At 37.1% G+C, this 13,253-nt stretch overlaps 1 protein-coding gene across 7 annotated transcripts in view; it reads right to left on the bottom strand.

Moving 5' to 3' along the window:
- HACE1 (HECT domain and ankyrin repeat containing E3 ubiquitin protein ligase 1) overlaps window positions 1-13,253 on the bottom strand; it is a 51,171-nt gene that overhangs the window by 12,866 nt on the left and 25,052 nt on the right. For all 7 annotated transcript variants that reach the window (XM_051792348.1, XM_051792351.1, XM_051792350.1 and 4 more), the window contains 7 exons: window positions 9,830-9,898; window positions 9,112-9,199; window positions 7,268-7,379; window positions 7,078-7,175; window positions 6,805-6,892; window positions 5,614-5,763; window positions 156-352 (listed from right to left, as the gene is read on the bottom strand). In XM_051792348.1, coding sequence (XP_051648308.1) covers window positions 156-352; window positions 5,614-5,763; window positions 6,805-6,892; window positions 7,078-7,175; window positions 7,268-7,379; window positions 9,112-9,199; window positions 9,830-9,898 — 802 coding nt within the window. The remainder of the gene's footprint in view (window positions 1-155; window positions 353-5,613; window positions 5,764-6,804; window positions 6,893-7,077; window positions 7,176-7,267; window positions 7,380-9,111; window positions 9,200-9,829; window positions 9,899-13,253) is intronic.

Genomic DNA, 13,253 nt, shown 5'->3' with positions numbered 1-13,253 from the left:
GCTAAGCTAGAAAAAGGGGCAAGAGTGTTGATAATTTTTTAACTTTTTTGTATTTCCTTCAAAATGGGTATACCATTTATCCTCCCAGGTATTCAGAAGGTCGGTCCAGTCACTTTTCTTATAGTATCAACTTCTGAATAAACCTGTATACTCACCTTGTTTTCCTGTGTAACAAGTATACTTGCACCCCCGGGCTTCAGTGGCACTTCTTCCATTGCTCCAAACACATCAGTCTCAACAGAGAAGGTCAGCTCTAAACCCAGATCACTGATATCATTATCTAAAATCCACTGCAAGTTCTTTGCATACTCTGGATCAATAGATGCTACATCCTGATAATTTACAGGTATACCTGGGGGGGAAAAAAAACCCAAAAACAAAAAATAAAGAGACAAAACTACTCAAATAAGTAGGATAAAGGTAAAAGATTTATAACAATATATGGCAGAAGATTGCCCTCTAGAGAGAAACCAGAATAATGCAGAAACAGAAAAACGGAATAAGGAATCCACAGTTAAAAACTACATCAGAACTGTACTTACTACATTTTTAAAATATTACAGAATCAAGTTTCCTCTGTGTGTTTTTCCCCCCAGTGAGGCAAATGACACACCACTTGGGCAAACACAATTTGCACAATTTTAACTCACTAACAGGTTTAAGTAAAAGCATCTAACCATCCTGAACACACAATGTTAAATGTTTCCTACAAAGTCTTAAAGTTTTCTACATAACTTTTAGAAACCCAAATACCATATTTTTGTACAATAATATCTTTGCCCCCAGAACATTACTTGGAGAGGAAAGAACCTTCCTGTAGTCAGAAAACCCTTTTGCTCTTCAGTTTTCTTCTTAGGATCTACTATACAGTTGAAAAAAATTATTTATAGGAATTTTACATTTTCAACCTGAACTTGCAAGTCATTTAGAAGCATTAAAAGGAGAGTTGCTAGAAGTTTGACTTTTATCCAAGTACAGGAACTACTGTTTACAGCCCCTTCACAGACATGGCACTCAGACACACTTAAGTAAATGTGCCCAGAACAAGGTGACCCTGAGTTTATGAAAGAGAACTACCCTCTTCACTACACAAGAAAGCAAACCCCCAACTACTTTAACTCTGCCATGATAGATCCTCTAACTCTACCAAGACAAATACATTTCTGGGAAAAAAGGGGAAGGGGATTAGGGTGGCAGTAGGTTTAGAGAAAAGCAAGTTACTGGGAAGTACTGTCTTTGCTTCACCATCTTCTGTGCATTATGCAGTGTCATAAGGGTGCCCATTACTATGAGCCTTGGCAACACGGACTGCGGATGCAGTACCCCAGACTAACACAAAATTCAAAGGTTAGCAGCCACTCAGACATCTAAGTGCAAAAACCGTTACAGTATTTCCATGGAAGAGCTGACTAGAGCTGAAATGTGCACAGAAGCTGTAAGGCATTGTTTTTCTAATAAAATCAAGCAACACTCGAGTTTAAGACAGGGATAGGTAACTTACTAATTAAATATCATCTCTCTCTGAAAAAAAAAGAAAAAATCTAACAGCTGTCTAGTACTTACTAGAGGACATTCATTTTTGCCAACTAGCAAGCATATGCGCATTTCACACATGAAATGTAGAAATAATAATGTCTCTGAGGGATATAAGCAAAATGTGGGAAACAAAGACTGAAAAGCAGGAATCAGAGACTCCAACTTTAGACAAGAAACTTAACTGGAGCATTATGATGAGAGTAACAGTCATAGTCAGCACACTGTGAGACCAAAGCACTAAGCTCACTCGTTTGCTTGACAGATATTTTACCAATCAACAGACTCAAGTGGGCAGTTATAAAGAAACTCCATCAGATTTATCAGGACAAAACTTGAATCCCATGAAATATTATGTATCTTTCTCTTGTATACCCTCAAGGTACCTGTAGTTTGACAAGGAAGAGAAATCTATCTTAGCATAATTGTGATTAGCAGGTATTTCCATGCAACATAGAACTTCAAAAAGATAATACAGGTAAGCTCTGGGACAACTTCATTTAATATTCAAGAATTTAAGGCCTCCAGTTCAAAACAGACTGACCTAGAAATTAATTTTCACTTTTGTTTATGCCATTTCAAGGACTACTGTCAACTATACTGTTAAACAATAGACTGAAGTCTGACAGCAAACAGTATAGTAAAGAATTTATCTGCTATCTGTCTTTGTGGGCTGGAGGTGGAAGTTTTCCTTTATAAACAGAAAAGTAATTGGTTTCTTAAAAAAACACAAAGTGGAAAAGAGCACTAGAGAAACTATCTTCTCCTCCCCTGCTTAAGCAGAAGGCAGACAAAGTGTGAGAAAAACAAACCTAAGAGGCCTTATTAATTTCTGACTGTATTTTTGCCCATGCTACATCTGTAATAGAGAGCAGCCTTAATAAACAGGCAGACCTATGGAATAATGTTTGATTTCACAGTACCCACATACAAAAAATTATGCATGCTACATATCTAACACCTTATAAAGCACATTAGTTGTGTGCTAGCTGGGTCATCACCTAAGCTGGTGATCTTTCCTTGCCTACCAGATATTGTTGCAGAAAGATCTAAATTCACCACAGTGGAAAAAGGTGATGCACCCACCCGAATCTCAAAAAAGCAGCCACATTTGTTCATACAGGTTTCATCTTCTAATTAAGGCATTTCCACATCATGTGTGTTGACTAAAAAAGAGGAGTTCCTTTGAAAAAGGTTCACACTGTTCCTCAGAGACAGAAGGTCTTACCTCACAACCGGTGGTTTTAGTGCCATCAACAGATGGATATACTTTAACTAAGGGAAAACAAGGATCTCAGTGCAAGGTGAAAAACCAAAGGAATGGAAACGGTCTCAGACTGCAAAAGATTTCACACTCCTTCACTTAAGACCTGACAAGTAGTTGAAGGAAATTCATATTTCTGTAACCTGATAACTTGGTATTTGGCATGAATAACAGTTAGTATAACCCATAGCTGAACCTGAAACAAAAATTAAATGAAAACCCCTCAGGAGCATCATCTGCTGCTGCACAACTCCGATTCCTTAAGCAAAAAAACAGGAGATGAACAAAGCTGATGGAAAAGGCCTTGGAAAGGTGAGGCAGAAAAAGCAACCACTTGGGGAAGTGGATGTGTAGTTTTTCCAGTTCTCTGTGTCTGATAAGTAAGAAGCAATAAACAATTGTGAAAATTTAAACAAGTTGAATGTGTCTAAACATCTAGAAATTTCCAGAATGCCTGTTCAACAGAATGACAAGATCTTACTAAGACTGGTGAGATCTTATTAACAGAGACTACTGACTGCTGCTTCTTGGTTTGCAACAGTTACTCTAGCAAAATGAAAAAAGAAAAAAGTAAGGTCATCTTGTCAACTTAGAAACCAAAAAATCAGGTATATCATCACAAATCAAACTAGTAAGGAACCCAAATTCCTTAGTACTCAATTCCAAAAGAGTTGACAAGAGCAACACTTCACTGTTCTCAAGGTGTCAGTGAACAGCAGAAAAATAAGTTTTTCTTTTTTGTGAATACATCACATGGAGATTAGCCTGTGAGCATTATTCATAACTATATCCTGGCCTGCAACAAATGAAGTGTGACCAGCAGGTCAAGGGAGGCCATTCTGCCCCTCCACCCTGCTCTCATAAGACCCCAATTGGAGTGCTGCATCCAGCTCTGGGGCCCTCAGCATAGGAAGGACATAGATGTGTTGGAACAACTCCAGACCAGGGACACAAAGATGATCAGAGGGCTGAAGCCACTTTCCTATAAAACCAGGCTGTGAAAGGGTTGGGGTTGTTTAGCCTGGAGAACAGAAAGCTCCAGGGAGACCTTAGAGCACCTTCCAGTACCAGAAGGGGGCTACATGAGAGTTGGAGAGGGACTTTTTACAAGGGCAAGTAGTGATAGGACAAGAGGGACTGGCTTTAAACTGAAAGAGAATAGGTTTAGATATTAGGAAGAAATTCTTACTGTTAGGGTGGTGAGGCACTGGAACAGGCTGCCCAGAGAAGCTGTGGATGCACCATCTCTAGAAGTGTTCAAGGCCAGCTTGGATGGGGCTTTGAGCAACCTGGTCTGGTAGAAGGTGTCCCTGCCCAAGGTATCTTTAAGATCCCTTCCAACCCAAACCATTTATGATTCTTCTGCTCACTCAGAGGAATCTCTTGATGTCAGAGGCCAGGCCTTAAGTCCAAATTGTGTCACACAGTGATACTTTAGAACCACTTTCCTACATGAAGATCAACAAGTAGGGAAGCATTGCCTATATGGTGCTGCTTCAGACTGGTTGTCCTACACTGCCTCTTGCCCAGAACAGAGTCACTCCCCTGCAGCAGAAAGGTACTAAGTGGTACTAAGGCAAAGAAGTAAAATACATTCCTCTGTGAAGATCTTGACAAAGATGACTGAGCCTGCACCATCAAACTGCAACAGCGTGTCCTGAACACTTTCAGGGAAGAGAAACAGTAAACTTGAAGTTAAGAGTTGATCTGTCCTCAACAAACATCACAGGAAGACTGCAGGTAGACAAAATGATTACAGAAAATCATCAAGCTATCTTATACTTCCAAAGAAGATGAAAGAATAGTGCTTGAACACAAAGGAAATCTGCATGCAGCAGCAAATAAATTTATGTACTTAGTGGAGTAATAAGAATGAACAGGGAATTTACCCTTCCATGATATTTTCACGCAAGAAGAAAACTTTTTTCATGACAATGCAGAGGAGGGGCATCATGTTCAACAATCAAAAGGCACAAAGGTTCTCAAAGAAGAGCCCTAGACAACAGTTAACAAAGGTTGTCCTCCACTAAAAGAAAAAAAAAGTTACATTTTTATAAAGACTTCTGACCAATCCCCTTGAATGCTACAGTATAAGCACATGAATTAACTTGCCTCGTTAAGGAGACAGGATGAACCTGCATTAGTTCCAAAACACTATTTCAGGAAATAAGTTTGCAACGGTATGGATTCAGCTCCTGAAAACCTTACATGACTGATGAACTTCAGGCACAATAAAGAATGCCTGATAGACTTTTGCCAGAGTTCACAAACATTCTCAACTTTGTAAGTCTGTCAGAAGTTAACTAAGGAACAATTATTTTCATTTCTCAAGAATGACACTACACAGCAGGACAGATGAATTTCACAACTGTGATGCAAAGAATTGCATATACCACAAAAGCAATTGGTTGCACTAATCTGCCTTTCAGGCATTCCTAGTCAGCAATAGTAAAGACAGCCAAATTACATGATAAGGCTTTAGACAGAGTAATGATGACTTTCTTGCTTTTAAGATTCATATTCAAATATAAAGATTAGCTATTTTTTAGAAAGTTGTTAACTGTATAAAATTCCCACACAGTTTTGCTCATGTATTTCTATATTTTGCAACTACAACAGCTCCTATGTGAGGCACAGACTAGAACAGCAATTACTGCCATATTATGTTGTGACTCTGATGTACATAAAAGACTTGCAAGACATTAATTTCCAAGACTTTTTCACTTTTAACATACACACACAAAAGTAAAAAAGAAAAAAGGTTTAGTGCTCAGACAATTATTACAATTAATAAACAGGATTTTAATAAAACATACCAAGAATATGTTTGTAGAATGACCTCGTGAAGTAGATATTCACCAACTGCCTGTGATTCAGAGCCAGCCCCAGGATCTGGCCTGCGAAACGGAAGTAGTTCAGATGATCTGGATTTACAGAAGAGTTACTGTTGGGCTGGAAAGTTGTTCCTGTAAAATAAAAATATTATCATATTTCGGTACCCTTTTTTCCAAGTGTTTATTTGTCAAATACACTAAACACCTGAAAACACTGCAAGAGTTTTATTTTGGGGTTCTGGAAGTTTGGGGTTTTTTGCTTACACAAAAAAGACTTCAGATAGAAATGTATTAGAACGTAGTGACACCCTACTACTACAATGATACTGCTTAGCCACTTCCCAAGGCATCGCTCTGAAATAATTATCATCAACAAAAAGGGAATTATAAACTTGTAAATTTCACCCTCCATCTTAGTATATTGCTATGGGCATTTTTTGCTCACTCTAATGGGTTTTGCTTCTATCAACTTGTGAACATGCTCAAAGGAAGGATCAGCATGTAACTACTTCCTTTCACCTGTTTCCAGCCGGATGCAGGCAGGACACAGTCCAGTTCTGGTCTCCTTGGAAAAGACTACCTCAAACAGACATCCCTGAACCTTTCCTTTTAGCTTTCATGAAATAATCTACTGTTGACTGAATCCCTTGCCACTTTCCAAGACTTTGTAAGGTAGAAAACAAAACACTTAGCACTGATGATGATGTGAAATCTTTTATTGATAAAGACTTGCTTTATATGAAAAACTCAAAAGACAAAAAGGCAAATGCAAGAGAGACCTGTGGAGATCAACATCTGCTTTTATAACAAAAACTAGCTTATTGAATTTATCGATTTCTAAAAGGAAATAGAGGAATACCTCCACAGTTCTCCTGCAGATGCAGAAGACAGGAAAACTCTCAAAGTGCTATGTCCTTCTACAACCAGGTAGAGATAGCATGGACCCATTAAAACCAACAACTCACTCTCCTCTTACAGAAGAGAATGAAACTTCAAATGAAGGAAAATATTTCATACGTTCTTGTAAAAACAAACAATGAATAGATCATTTCTCTATATACAAGATAATTCTGTCGGTGTTGCTTTTAAAAAGTAATAATCTTATATTCTGAAATGATGCTTTTATGAAAGACAATACTCTAAAATTAGAGGGAAAAAACCACAGAAACATACCATCAGCTGACTGGGTAAATAAGGCGTAATCCGGGTTAACTATTTCACTGGACAAGATATCAAACCATTCACGCACCACACCCTGTCCCTGCATGTCAAAAGAATAAAATGTATTAGTACAAAGAAGTTTCACTGCTCCAACAGTTATACTGAATAACTAGATATTTCTTTTAAAGTAATTTTAAAATAGGGTTTAGTTCAAAACAATACTTGTGAAAGAGAATTAATGTTTCCATATGAAAGTACCATAAAAAACAATGTAGTTTTACCCACCATGCCTTCTTCTCCATGAAATCTCACAGCAATCCCCTGCTTTAGTTTCGCACTATTTGCTTTAGATACAACTTCACAGCTACTCCTAAAAATAGAATCTAAATACAAAGCATCAATTAATTTTTTCATCTTAATTTGTTATATTTCAATGTATTTCAAAGATATACTAATTCCATTTATAACACAATACCTCTGTGAACCAAAAGAATGTCATTTTCATTGACAGGCCTGTGCACCATGTCCGAATCTGGCTGCCCAGCATGCAGATGTTCATAGAACCACTCACAGCGATCTTTAAATGGCTACAAAACAAAGTGTAAACCATATTATATAGATGCATTTCACCAAATGATTAATCTCTCATAAGCATGACTGGAAAATAGTTATGCAGACTTCTCCATTAATTTTTGAGATGTGCCGAGTTACCTCAATAAGCTATACAATATTTTGGGAAAAGAACAGACGTGCCCTTAAGTGCTTGATGAAGTTTGGGATGCTGAAGCTGGGTATGTGGAAGACTGGACCACCAGTTATGCAGAAATTGCTATCAAAGTTCTCCACACAAGAGAAAAACAGCACAAAACTTCTTACAGGGAAGGAGTGGGTGTGAAGGACTCTAGAGAAGAAATAAGTCACTGGCTTCTGTAATACTACTGATGATCAACCACAGCTGAGCACAGGAGCACAAGGGATACAAACAAGCCCTACTTGTAGTAAAGTCCACTGGCAGTATAAAACAACTCAAAGGAACCAGAAACCTTCCAAAGGAACTCCTAGGTGAGAAGGTTCTAGCTTGTTTGACTCAGGATTGAGATGACACTTTGCAGCTCTTCCAAGACAGGACATTGTCTCATATCTTTCTCATCCATCGCAATTCACAGTACGTACATTTAGCTGACCTGACAAACAGGGTGTCAGTTCTCAGGATCTCTTCATTATTCACAGGTAACGAAACACAGATTTCAACCAAAGAATGAATAAACAATACATCTAACACCATTGTCCCCCAAATGGGACTGGATAACTAAAAACAGTGTACCTTTAAAAATAAAACACTGTACTGTTCACGACTAAGAAAATAAAGCTTTTGGAACAGACTTTCCACAATTATTGGGGAAGGGGGTGTTACGGTTGGGTAGAGGAACTTTACCTTTGTTTTCAGAAAATTTGGTATTTAACCAAAATAGTTGACCAAAACTCTTTTAGTGTAAGAAATCTTTCTAATGGAGAACAAATCAAAAGTAAACTAGTGTGTGCTAAATGAAGGAGTTCCAACCAGCTCATTATCACCCAAATACCATCTTCATTTGTAATAGAGCACATGCACAGCACAGTAACGAAAACATGGCAGATGCCTAAGACTACAGCGTTATGTATATGAGCCAACTTCCACACGGGAGTTTGTGTGCTAATTTTTCAATGAAACTACACTGGTCTCCCCTAGAGTAACTCTCTAATCTTGAATTCATGTCCAATGTCAAACTGAGAAATGAGTTTATAATTTTACTTGAATAAGAAAAGAGACAAAACAAAGAAACAAAAAGAAATGGTAGGAAACAGAGCAAACTGTAACAAGACAACATGATGTTTCACTAAAGGAGCTGTCACTAATTAACTATGGCCAAATCAACTAATAGTGGTATATTTATCCTCTGGTTTGTCTCAAAATGTAAGATTACATCAGGGGAATTAGGGGAAAAGTGCAGCATTTTAAAGCCCAATCTATTAGATGTGCAGTAATAGATTTAAAAATAGAAAATTAGCTTTGTTTAACTGAAAGTTGGACTTGTAAGGCATATCTAACATCAGTTATCTCAAATGGATTCACATACGTATTTTAAAGAACTACAAGTACAGAAATCTGGCTGCCATGTCTGTTAAATCTGATCTTCCAAAATCCCACATTCAGAAGCACTAGAGGCCACACTTAGTTCTTCCATCCTCCCCAAATGGAATTTCTTTAAATATTATTTTTAAACAAAACACCCTTTGTATATTCACAGAAGTTGTAACTAAGCATGTCCTGACACTTACCTGAGCTTTTATGATGTGCATAAATCTGGACATCAGTTCAGGACACTCGAGAAGAAAATGAAAGTGATCAAAAATTATTTTGGGGTTTCTGAAAGAAAAATAGGTTAGAAGCCTGTTAAGAGATTTAATAATAATGCTTCATGATACAAAAATTTCACATAAAGAAACAATGCAATTAGTCATATAAAAAGGTTTTAACAGACACTTCTACTTTGTCATTTTTTCTCGTTTTCAAATACCTCATCTGTAAAACATGGGAGGATTAGAAGCAGCTCCCCACACAGAAGCAGTCCCAGAGAAACTCTGGGAACAGTCAACTGTAAAAAGATGGTTTAGACTCCTTTAGGAAGTCATATATTGGAGGAAGAATGAAAGTTTTCATCTGCCTCAAAAGTGAAGCCCTTATTTGGAATAAATATGAGGAAAGGATCTATTAAAGAAATTATTCTGTTGCTCTGAGAAATAGATTTTTTTCCACAAGATCCCACAGAATCTTACAAATAGATCATTTAAATATGTAAAAGAGTTCATTTAATTCTGAGCTCTGAATCTTTAATCTATACTCCCTTGAATTTGGCAGGACCATTAAAGTGCATAGGTTACAACACAAACCTAAAAATACAACTCAGTAAGAAGAAAAAGATCAGTTTGATTTATTGAGGGGGAAGGTGGCCGGGCAGAGAGGTGGATCACAAAACCCATATTTGTTGAAGCTTACCGGTTAACAAAACACTTAAGGACATCATCGTGTTTACAAACAAACTCTATAAAACGAGGAGACGTCATCCTGTTCAAAAATCATATGATGCTTTCGGTTAGTGAAATTGAAAATAATTTGAATTACATAAATTGTTTCCTTTTTTTAAAAAAAAAAAAATACTGCACAACTATAAACTGATATTGTTTAACTAGCCATCATGAAACTAAATACTCAACAGCATTAAGATCTCATAATAAACTAATAGAAAAGCCAAAAATGCCAATAATCAAGAGGGTCACACAACATTACCATTAACTGTTACTAACTATATGCACAAGAAAAGCTCAAGCTAAGGGAGATACATATTTTCCTACTGAATCCTTCCAGCTTTCAATGGAAGCACATATATGGAAGGACTGATATTACATGCACAATGTATACAATATGCAGGTTGTTCTATATTCTTGTTCATTGTATAAAACTCCCACCACGCATCTTGTAAATTGTGCTATGCGAGAAAGAGAACCAGGAAGAAATAAAATTCAAGCTTAGCAGACTTAATAATGGGGACAATGGGTTATTTAATGGCAAAATATACATAACAAAAAAAAAAAAACAACAAAATTACTTGTCAGGCAAGAGTCTCCCACTAGTATGAATTTATTTTTTTCTCCTATACATACATCTGGAGAGCGAGAGGGAAAGATAAAAATGGGTGCAAATTTTATTACATTTATTTACACCTATCCTACAAAAAAAAAAAAAAAAAACAAAAACAACCAAACTTAATTGTATCCTTCAACTTCAGTAAAAGCTAATGAATAGTTGCAAACACAGTTAAAACCATCTCATCAAGTAAACAGTACTTTACTTAGTCCAGGATAACAATCCTAGAACTGTTCCTGTTCCCCACACCAATTTAGACAAAAGCTGCTAATTTTATCCAAAACTGAGGTATTTTCCTTATTCTGTTCTGAATATCCTTTCACTCATCTGCACAAAAAACAAACAAGCAAGTAAAATGTTCCAGAGACCAAATAAGAACATTTTAAACAGATTCCTGGTCTGTGAGATGATTTGAAAACATTAAACAACTAAAAAATACCTAAAAATTAATTTCCCTAAAAGGAAATTAACTCCATTTGTAAATTGCCACACAAGCTGTAAGATACAATATATGGAGAAGAGGAAAAAAGCATACACTTGTCATTTTTGATGCTGAAAACTTGGAACATTTTATTTCAGTATATTAATTAACAATGCCTTGATTCAATGTCAGCATCTGCACAAGAAAAGCAATTGTGGCAAGTAAAATAAAATAACCTAAATATTTCAAATGTTAACAAACATGAAATGCCATCCTTGTTGTATGATTATCAGGAACAATGGAAAGCTATGAGCTTTGCTTACTCTCTTCCACTAAATATAACGACACTCAAATCTATATTTAGAGCCATTTTAAAACATTTTGTCTGAAAACATAGTTTGTTATAATTTCAAACGTTATTTGAAGATGGCAGTGGTATTGAGTTACACCATTTACTCCTATTTATGCCTATGGATTTTTTTGATTTTTAGCTTTTTCTAGATTTTAGAAGTAGCTGTAGTTAGCTCACTTTAGCACAGTAGTTTACACATTTACACAACCCTAATACCCCATTTCATATCTAACTTTCTAAATTCCCTTATCTTGTTTACACTTCTCTCAAGGTAGGCCTTTCTTTCTGTTTAAGAACATTTGCACCCTGGCTTGAATAACAAGATACATCATAGTCAAAGCATCCTTCGAAATCCCAGAACTTTGGAGGAGCTCCAAGGACTGGACGTGCTGTGATGAAGAGGAAGATGAGGAAGAGGGGGTGTTAGAGACCCCTAACTCAATTTCCAGAGGGGTGTGCCAAGGGGCAGAACTGGGATGATCTGGGGGGCAGATCGATCTGGGATTGGATGGACTAACACCTTAAATTGTGGAACCCCCCTGAACATGGAGGGGGATGTCTCTGTACCCCCATGATGGTTGAAGGCCTTCTATTGAAACTGCTCTCTACCTTTTCTCTACTATTAATTGCCTGGTAAGTTTTTGGTTCCTGATCTTAGGTAACACTATTAATATAAAAACTTTAGTAAAACAGAGCAAGTCTCAGATCTTTATATTCTCTACACAGTTCTGAAAAGCTCTAAAGCAACACCAAATTCAGCCTTCTTTCCCACATCCCAGGGAGTTCTCTCAGTGGTTATTGAAACAGTCCTTACGCTCCTGACTTCCATGACAGTAACTCTCAAACTTATGTAGTATCTGTGGAAGTTCTCCTTAACATGAAGCATAAATTATGCTTTGGGACAGACCTACAGGGCAAGGCATATCAGCAAGTCCCCTGAACACAGGGAAACAGTCACCTTGGTGACTGAATTTTGGTACAAAGAGATAGATGGTGGCAGGGGCAATGTACTTAATCACTTCTGTAAACATTTCTGCTCTTCATTTGGCTGCTGTCAACAATACTTAACTGCATTTTATCTTATATCAATGGAAATGGCTAAACAGCAGTTCCTTTTTCAAGATGGAGGAAAATTAAAAGAAAGTACTGAGGTGTTTGTGGAACATGCTGATCCCTAAACCATCTTCCAGAATGTCCACAGAGGAGTATGCCCCAGACAAACATTACTGGCCAACTTGAATGCTTGTATTCCACTCAGTTTGTCAGAGAAAGAAAAACCCTCCAAGTGGCCAGGAATAAACAAGAGTTGTCACGCAGTATGAACCTTGCTTCTTGATTCCTCAGAGAGCTTGTAATACCACCACACTTATCTAATCCTGCAGTCACAAGGACCAAAGGATCCTTTCCTCTCAAGTTCACAAATATAATCCATAAAAATCTTGGCCTGACTAAGACCTCACTTACAGTGGACACACTCGTTTTCTGTTTAAACCAGACACTAAATTTACCTAAGTTGCAGTGTCTGTTCCACACAAAACTACATATTTGTCAAGCTGGGAGTGGATTCCAAATGACTGTTATTTTTGAGATTGAACTCTCCTTGTTATAAACTTCTGCAGTATAGTCAAGTTTTGCCCCAGCCATCATTTTCACACACAAAGATAGTTCACTTTTTTTTTCTGAGCTTACAGCTGTTCTTGTTGGATAATCATATTAAATTCAGGGATAATTTCACATTAAGAACCAACAGCAAATACAGCTAAGTTTCTAGAGATCAAAATTCTATTACCTCCAAGTATACTGCATGATTACAAAAAGCCATTAGACATTTAATACAAAATTTGTCCCAGTGCAGCTACACTCACAGGCAGCAGCACTACGGAAAATTTGCAGTGCTGTTTGGTGCCATTAGAGCCAGAAAAAAAAAAGCATTCAAATAACTGAACTAGTGAAAGCATTAAACATACCCTTGACTGTCACTAATATAATGTGGTCAGCATCAA

This window comes from Manacus candei, unplaced genomic scaffold (assembly GCF_025592945.1).
Source record: "Manacus candei isolate 608988 ecotype Guabito, Panama unplaced genomic scaffold, ASM2559294v1 h1tg000034l, whole genome shotgun sequence".
NCBI classification, from domain to species: domain Eukaryota; kingdom Metazoa; phylum Chordata; class Aves; order Passeriformes; family Pipridae; genus Manacus; species Manacus candei.
Note: the sequence above shows the minus strand (reverse complement) of the source record. Positions and strands in the feature narration are given on the sequence as shown.